At 43.1% G+C, this 9,528-nt stretch overlaps 1 protein-coding gene across 1 annotated transcript; it reads left to right on the top strand.

Annotated features, from left to right (window-relative positions):
* The first annotated feature begins 3,356 nt into the window (after nt 1-3,356).
* TNNI2 (troponin I2, fast skeletal type) lies at nt 3,357-8,949 on the top strand. The gene is made up of 6 exons (XM_075281345.1): nt 3,357-3,455; nt 5,106-5,164; nt 6,537-6,665; nt 7,450-7,539; nt 8,076-8,252; nt 8,477-8,949. Exons 2-6 carry the CDS (start codon nt 5,126-5,128, stop codon nt 8,570-8,572), a joined length of 531 nt encoding a protein of 176 aa, XP_075137446.1. The 5' UTR covers nt 3,357-3,455; nt 5,106-5,125; the 3' UTR covers nt 8,573-8,949.
* Nucleotides 8,950-9,528: the final 579 nt, after the last annotated feature.

Below are 9,528 nucleotides of genomic sequence, written 5' to 3'. Positions count from 1 at the left end.
TGTGAGCATGTCAGTATAGAGACATTGTATTCCCTACGCTTAGTGAAGGAACTACCTACGAGCTTTCATGCCAAGTAAGTGATGTGTGGCATGGTTGGGCATTGGTTATTGCCCAGATGGTACCCTATGTGCCAGCTTTCATGCCAAGTAAGTGATGTGTGGCATGGTTGGGCATTGGCTATTGCCCCTTATGGTAACCGATGTGCCAGTGGACTGGAGAATCTAGATGCCACAAACACCCATGTGGAAGTGTTCGACCCCAGCTGCGAGGTAGATATGGCATCTCCATGTAGGCCATGGACAGGTGGTGATGGACTGAGCTGAGTTGGGTTAAATTCAGCTAAACTGAACTTAAACTAAACTAAACCAGAAGCCGGACTAAGTGCAAGCAACCGTTCAGATTAGGCTGCAAACTTAGACTGTTATTTGGCAAAAAACTCTTTCTATCTTTCCATCCAGAATTGTTAACCCGCCATGTAAACCAAACGTTGTTGCTGCATTCTGTATTACTGTATCTGCAGTTTTCTTGCCATGTTACCCAACTTAGAGAGATCTATCTATTCAGCTGGACATTACAACTGGCCACAAATCAGTAAGTGATGCAAGAGTCACAGTTGCTGTTACTAAAGATGGCCACTGAAGATCAACAGCAGAAGGTGCAATCCCTCTCCGAAGAGTTGGAGGGTGAAGCATAGCAGCAAATGGGGTAAAGCCCAGAGCTTACTAAGCGGCTTGTGTCTGATGTCTTATAACTATATCCTTGACAAGTCCTTGATAGATCTAATCTGGTGAGGGACAGGTGGAACAAAGAAGAGTATGTGCTATCTGAGACATTATGCAAAATACATTATGGTTCTGTAATGGATCCAAGACCTTGCTGTCTGATACAAAGTCATTGTTTACAGATGGAGCCAGTCACTATCGTGTAATACACTACCGACTATTTGGAGCCTTCACCACTGGGCACGTAACTTACTAAGAGGGATAATCATCTTGTGTGTGATGTCTTATAGCTATATCCTTGACATGTCCTTGATAAAACCGGGATGACATAGCCCAGACAAGAGACCAAGTGGTCCGATCATTATATTCTACAAGTCTCACCTTGCTGCATAACCTAAATGTCATGCTGCAGTCAACGTAGGGTCATACTGCCATATACAATGCCTAGATGCAACCGTCTCTCCACTTGGACCTGCAAGTAACCAACAAAATACAGTGCAAAGCAATAACATAATGATCATAACACTGAGCACCTCATTGGGCAAGGGTTGCTGTCTTGGATAGGGACACAGTTTATGGTCATTAACAGTGGACCACCCAAGGTCACTAACTAGAGACGTTAGAAGAAGCATACATCAAGATTAGTGAAGAAATGGTTCAATGACAATGAAGTAGGGGTGCTGGATTAGTCCCTAAACCTCAACCCAATCGAACACTTTTGGATAGATTTGAAGAAAAAGCTGTGAGCCAACCAGTATGCACCAACATTGGGAACATGTAGAAGAGACCTGGGATCAGATTTTGGTTGAGACCTGCTTGAATTAGATTGAGAGCATGCCCAGAAGAATACAGGCAGTGTTGAAAGCCGAAGGTGGATTTACAAAATACTAAAAAAAATAATAAAAATTCATAGGAGCAAAATAGTAACAATTCAGTTACCTGATAAGAATCTGCATAACTAATAATATTCTAAATAGTTGCAAGTCAAATGTATGTATGAGATACCTCAGAGGATTGTCTATAAAATGATGGTAGTCTCACATTCTAAGCTGTGGTGGATGGAGAGATATGGAGCCTGAAAGTCACAAGATCAAAACATTGTTACCCTTTTGTTCAACAGTGTATGATCAGTTTAGTATTAGACAGTGGCGTAACTACCGGGGAAACAGCGGAGGCAGCTGCCACAGGGCCCAGGACATTAGGGGGCCTGGCGGCAGCCGCTACCGCTGCATTTTTTTTTTAATAGGCTGTTACCGGCTGGAGTTACTCCAGCTGGTAATGGGCCCTACTTACTTACTGATCCCGGCAGGGGCCGGGATCGGTAAATGACACTGCGGGCCATGCAAACATCATTATTATACTCAGGGGTCTTTTCAGACCCCCAAGTATAATGATCGGAGACCCGGGAGAGGTAAGCGAACATAACAAACAGTGTTACTTACCTCTCCACGCTCCACATCACATGAGCGGGGCTTACGTCCTTATGCGTCGCGACGCAGGTCTCCGGTCACATGACGTCCCTGACATAATTGATGATAGCCGACAGAGGAGAGTGCTGGGATAGGGAGGTAAGTAACAGTGTTTATGTTTGTATCCCCCTCTCGGTCTCTGATTATTATACTCTGGGGTCTGAAAATGGGTGTCCACAATGGAGCATAATACTGGGTGATGGGGCCACTATGGGGTATACTGCTGTGTGCAGGGGCAACTGTGGGGCATAATAGTGTGTCCGGGGGGGGGGGTCGGTCAGGGTCTTCGGTGTCGGTCGGGGGGGGGGGCATGTGAATGGTTCGCCAGTGTATAACACTGTCAGGGCTCCTAGGAACCTATCTATAAAACATAGTGTGGAACAATTTCAGGACTCCTAGGGACCTATCTATAAAGCATGGTGTCAGGGACTACATTTCTTCTTACTGCTGCGTCCACTTTTGGAATTTGCTCGATAAAAAGTGCAATGGTGTTTTACCAAAAAATGCCATGTGCGAATCTACCTTTACACTACATTTTAAGCTCCAGGTACCAAGGACTTTCTTCTTTACCATGGCACTATTAAAGTACAGTACCTCAGTTGCTTGTATTATCAATAGTGCCCAGCAGGGGGCAGCACAGCACTGAGTCTTATTCTTTGTTGACTAAATGATTGTGTCCCCAGGGAGCAAACACAGTGAATGTTTGAGGACATTACAGGGCAGAGGTGTGTGAATGAGTAGCAATAAAATAACAGGGAATGTCTTAGACTGGATGGACCGTTGTATCATATTTCAGAGACTGGTGAATGCATTGACAGGTGGGCTCCATACTAGAATAGGACAGGGGGCTTCCCTGCAACTGTTCAATGGGTGTGAAGTGGTGGTGACAGAGACAAGAAGGATTTGGATAGATTAGATCTATAGAGAGATAGGCACGTAGATCGATAGATAGATAGATAGATAGATAGATAGATAGATAGGTATTGGTATCCATAAAATTATAAATATCAATTGAAATTTTTATTACGTGATCAATATAAATGCAGCAGACAGAGGGTTAAGATATCTTAAGATGACCTGCTGTGGGAGGGCCTGAGTATTTGTGTCCACCACCCTGTGATTGGATGCCGGGAGCTTGCATGCCCTTACTGAGCTGAGCAGCAACAATCTGGGACTCCCCCCAGCCCATTAATACCCCCCTCGTTGCCCATTTTTGCAGTCCTATTCCTGCTTCATTCAGAGGGCTCCGTCCACGAGGGTCAGGTAAGAAAAATCCTGACCGATATAATAAGGCACCAAGGGTTATAAAGGCATCCAGAGAGACAAATGTGTCTGCTCCAGATATATGTATTAGTATAAGAGGGGAGACAGACCGGCCAAAAACAGCTGTCAATGGAAGACATGAGTATAGACCAGTGTGCACGGGCTAGGCAATGCCACAAAACCCATAGATGAATGATGAGACGTACATAGAAATCGTCCTTATACCTGTGTCACAAGACGGGGATTTGGTAATAGGAGCAACATCATTCTTGGCTGAAGCAATACTGCGGTATATTGTGTAAGATCAAGTTTCGTATAATGCGGTTATATTATACAAGAATATGATATCCATACAATAATCTATACAGAAGTATATAACGCTACCGTTTCCTTTAAACAACATCTACACATGGTATTGGTGGTCTAGTCGTAAAAAAGTTGAACTTGTATATCCGTTGTGATCGGTTCTGCTACATCTGTCTTTAAATGAATGTAGAGCTGTATAGTACGTCCGCAGTGTTATAGTGCATGTATTGTAACAGTATGGTGGTTGCTGTATATACCGTCGTATGCTGGGTGTTGTAGTCCGTCTAATCCTTGGCATGTAAAAGTTACACTACAAGGATGACTAAGGGCCGTACTCTCAGTTATAGCTTGTATAACCGTATAGTGTCGCCATATAGTGCTGTATCATTGTTAAGAAATAGTCAAACACATAGTTTTTGGATAATACTCAACTATGGAGCAATAACTCCTAATATGCTTTGAGGGACAATAGTTCCTTGTCTTTACGGGTGGTTTTTGGGAAAATTGCAGCCAAAGTTGGTCCAGCAGGAGAAGTATACACCCTTCCTTTATATTTCCTATTCCTTTAGGGTTTTGGCATGAAATGCTCCGTCAAAAACTGTGACGTTTTACCAAAAACCGCTGTAAGGGAAATCATCCTATAGAGGTTAAACTGGTGCAGGGCTGTTGTAATGGGTTATCCATGAGGAGTCTTCTTTGATGTTGGTGGCCATTGTGTTGTATCATATTCCCATTAAGATGCCAGTAGACATAATCGTTCTGTCCATTATAATATCTGGAGATAATGATCATTGTCGTGTAGCCCCCACGATCTTTGCTATCGTCACAACCAATGTGTTGACGGCAGTGACCGGGTTGAGATCCTCAGCATTATAACGCACTCCAGCATGTTCTTAATTTGGAGCATGAAATAAGACCTCCGTCTGGTGTCAGTTTTAAGAAGTGGGAGTAAATAATCCTCAGTATTTTCACCCGTGCCCTCTTTATTGGCTGGGGGGTTGGCAGTGAAGATTTGCAGAGCAGCATCGTGTCAAAAAGGGAGAGACAGCTGACGTTCCTTAAAGGTTCCTCAAGATATTTTGGGAAAGTCTTACACAGTTTGCCATACTTCCCATGAGATCAGATGACTTAAAAGAGGGGGCAGGTGTCAGTGTCTGTGATCCCCTCTCCAGCAGCTAGGATCTATGTAGGAGATGGATGACTGAAGACGAACGTCTTGGATTTCGTAGGGTCTGCACGCGTTAGAGTTTTTTCTCAATTGTCAAAAGTCTCAGGTAGGAGACTTCCATTCATATTGGTTGCGTCCAAGAAGGAAGTAATTTTTCTTTTGTGTTCTTTGTGCAGGTATCACATAAACCGCCAAGATGTCTAAGATTTCGAATCAGCGTAAGACGCACCTGAAGGTAGGTAGAGTGCGACCAAGACATTATCTAAGCTCCAAGCTACTATCTAATTGTTTCATTCTCGATCGACCAATGGTTTCCATTCCAAAGACGAGCATGCTCAGCTCAGCCAAGTGTGCATACACTTGAATTAGGAATGGGAAGTAAGCCACTGCCAAAGACATCTGGTTGCGTCTTATCTCCCCAAGACCAATAGGATCTGGTGTTGAGATTCAACATACCTATCCTTAGTCCCCTCGATATCTTCACGGTAGAGATAGGAAGTCCCTATCCACCAAATATAGTTGGTCTATCTTGCCGAAATCGGTAAGTTTATCCAAGTTTACTGTGATTTGTAGAGAAGGGGGGGGGGTCTTAAGTTATTATAGAAACAATTCCCTAATCCTTAGGCCTAACTACACCACAAATAATATCTTCTTGTATATGGAGGTTATATATGGAAATGCAGAAGGAAACACTCAGATATTGTTTGGTCTTCAGAACAAAGTCCCTAACATTGAGGAAGTAGTAAATGTTATTGCTATGAACTATGATCTCTACTGGGACAATAATATCAAACATTGTGCAATCTGATGTTTTTCGGGAGGTTTCCTTGATACCAAAAGTTGAGTTATAGATGGTTCTATGAGCCTTGGCGTTAAGGTGTCCATATACCTTCAATAGTAGTGGTCTCTTCAGCTTTCCCTCCCAACTCCCTGATTCACATGGGTGCTTGGTTTGGTCAAAGGGGAGAGGGGAGTAAGATGGTGCTGGACACCTCTAGTGGCCGCTCAACTCTCCTGAGAACAAAGAGACTAGGTGTCCAAATTCTACTTGCCCGGGCCTTTCTTCTCCTGACGTTGGAGAATAATCCGGTGACACCGCCATGTCAGATAGTCATCTGGTCCAATCAAGATTGATGGATTCAGACAACCTTTTTCTAATTATATTTGTACAGATGACCCTTTTTTCAACTATCCCGAACACTTAATCTGCAATTTTATCACTACGTGGAGTATTGCCACCCACTGGCAATGGTAACATTCCTGGAATGTAGCTTGAAACAAGGCCTATCCATGGTAATGGAACAATGACTGGTTGGATTTCCATGTACAATTCTTATCATAGTTACATAGTTACATAGTAGATGAGGTTGGATGAAGACATTAGTCCATCAAGTCCAATCTATAACCCTACAATCCCCTACAGTGTTGATCCAAAAAAAACCATAAGGCTCATGCCAATTGCCCCAATTGTCTCCTATACTAGTCTTCTCATTTGTACTAGTAACAATTGTATTCAACATACTCTACAAAAACTAAGATGGGAACTCACATTTATCTCTTCACACCAAAACAGAAAACCTACTAACAATTCATCTTTCTCTTTCTAGAGCTTGATGCTCCAGGTTGCCAAAACTGCCCTTGAAAAAGAAGCTGCCGATACTGCTGCCGAGAAGGAAAGTTACCTGGCCGAGCACTGCGCTCCTCTGAGTTTGCCACATTCCCTGGCAGATCTGCAGGTACCCCTACAAATATCACTCATGTTACTGGGCAGATTGGACGATTTTGTTTCTGCCCAAAGGTTACCAATATAAGAAGGGTATTAAGATCACTGTGGGGTACAAACAATTCCTAGAGATGGCCATGCAGAAGTGATGCTCAACGCAGGATATAATGTTACACTCCTGGGCTCCAAAATATGTAACAGGAAACCCTATCTACCTTGGGCCTTTGGGTAACCCCCATAACTACTCAACTGCATCCATGTGACATGGGTTCGGGAGCTTTGCTGTTGGGTGGGATTGGATGTTTTGGGTGGGATTCTTATACTCGTGAGTCCTCAAATCAGTCCCTTCTGTAAGATGAAATAAAAAGAATACATATTCACCTGTCCGATCCCTCACAACCCCATCACTGCCATTATGGCGGTCCACTTATCTGGTAGCAATGATATGCTGTCCATACACGGGACCATGGCAGTCACTCGCATGCATGATCATAACCACTGATAAAGACCAACAGGAACCACCATAGCGACAATGATGGAGCCGTGAGGATCAAACAGGTCAGAAGGGCTTAATTTTTTATTTTATTACATTTCTTCCAAATTTTTTAAAAATTCTGGATAACCCCATTAATACATTAAATGACCCTGATGGATGTGTAGAGCTCATGTGGGTCCATGTGTTATACGGCTACCTATATAATACTACATTTCCCTTGTAGTAATGTATAACCACTATGAGGACACCTTGGTCATTCTATGTATTCCTACCCATTCCTGACATCTATTTCACCTATTAGGAACTCTGCAAGAAGTTGCACGCCAAGATCGATGTGGTAGATGAAGAGAGATACGACATGGAAGTCAAAGTCCAAAAGAGCAGCAAGGAGGTGAGTGAGAGGATCAAAGACTTCACTTAAGGTCGTACATGCACACTATTGCTCCACTCAGTCTCAATGGAAGACTGGACTTGGCTATGTTCAGAGCAGCCATATAGGTTCTCATTGATAACGTGCTATGTTCTGTTCCGCCACACTTTCCCAATACCTGGACTGTGCCGAGAAAAGTACAAGGTTTTATAATGATTGCAAGTAGTGACCCAACTTTTTTCGTCTAGTTTCTATAAGTCTCTTGATATACTCTCTAATCGTGTACATTATAGTAGCCCATCCTTACGGCCTCCACCTGACCAGTATATTGAAAACCAAAATTCTGGATAGTTTAATGGACTACTAGTAGTCAGATTTTTCTTACTATAGCACTGTATTGGATATGGATACATCCTCCATGATAATCCATTTAACGTATACCCGTAATCATGATGTGAACAGATTGGTACAAGTTATAAGGATGCGGGAAGACAACATATTCCATGACGTAGTGTCAAAATGCTTCAACTAAACCTTTGTATCTGTGCTTTATGCAGCTGGAAGACTTAAACCAGAAAATCTTTGACCTGAGAGGTAAATTCAAGAGGCCAGCACTGAGACGTGTACGTATGTCTGCTGACGCCATGCTCCGCGCTTTGCTTGGTTCCAAGCACAAGGTCAACATGGAGCTCCGTGCCAATCTCAAGCAGGTCAAGAAAGAGGACACTGACAAGGTGAGGACACAACAAATGTCAAATTATATCAAAACAGGTTTTACCTACAAAATAATATAAACTATACAGGATATTATTCCTATTATAACATCATCTTGGCCAAGTAGTGGCTCATCCAACCTATCATTGCTTTGTGTTGGCACAAATATAAGCATAGTAAAAATATAGGTATACTGTTATATGGCAAGCTAGTCACTGATCAAACCTTGGCTCTTCAACTCTAGGAGAAGGATCTCCGTGATGTCGGTGACTGGCGTAAGAACATTGAAGAGAAATCCGGCATGGAAGGCAGAAAGAAGATGTTCGAGTCCGAGGCCTAAGCCCCTTACCTCGACCACGGCTATCTTCAACCCGAAGCTGCCAAAGACGCCCCCGTCAACATATCACAGCTCTTTCCTGGCAACTTCGGCATTAACCCCTCTGCTGCTCATCTCACTCATGTTTACAGCAGCCAAGGGGTTAATGAAGCCTTCCCTCCATCTTCTACTCTCCTCACTTTAAACCCAAGAGAATGTCTTACAGTATGTTTTGGACTGGTGGGGGGGACACTGGTTTATGGTTCCCCTCTGTTTAAGCCACAGTCTGGTTCTGCAGGTGCTGTGTTATGTGGACGTGAGAACATAACCGTGTAAATAAAGCTTGTGACGTCCTTTATGGTTTATGATACCTGACGTGTAGGAGACGTCACTCTTATTTATTCCGTGTCTTTCATAGAGTCTTCTACATTCATTTTGCACTCGCCACAATGAACAAGAAGTAGAATTGTAGGGGAGTGCTATTACATACATGTCAACTTCTGACATCACGTTACATCACCAGTTGTCACATAATGTCATGAAATTTAAGGCACAATATGAAATCCACAAGTATTAATTTTGTCTTAAATTTGTTTAGCCAACTGAAATATCAGGATTATAACTAAATAAGGGATTCTGCTGCCAGAACCCAGGATATCAACCCAACCGTGCAGTTAGATAGGTTACAGTCACCATAACCCTGCATATCAACCCAACCCTGCCGTTAGATAGGTTACGGTCACCAAAACCCAGCTTATCAACCCAACCCTGCAGTTAGATAGGTTACAGTCACCAAAACCCAGCATATCAACCCAACCCTGCAGTTAGATAGGTTACGGTCACCAAAACCCAGCTTATCAACCCAACCCTGCAGTTAGATAGGTTACAGTCACCAAAACCCAGCATATCAACCCAACCCTGCCGTTAGATAGGTTACGGTCACCTGCATCAAATGTTGTATTACAACTTTGTTGCCAAGA

The sequence above is a fragment of the Leptodactylus fuscus genome, chromosome 7, assembly GCF_031893055.1.
Source record: "Leptodactylus fuscus isolate aLepFus1 chromosome 7, aLepFus1.hap2, whole genome shotgun sequence".
NCBI lineage: Eukaryota > Metazoa > Chordata > Amphibia > Anura > Leptodactylidae > Leptodactylus > Leptodactylus fuscus.
Note: the sequence above shows the minus strand (reverse complement) of the source record. Positions and strands in the feature narration are given on the sequence as shown.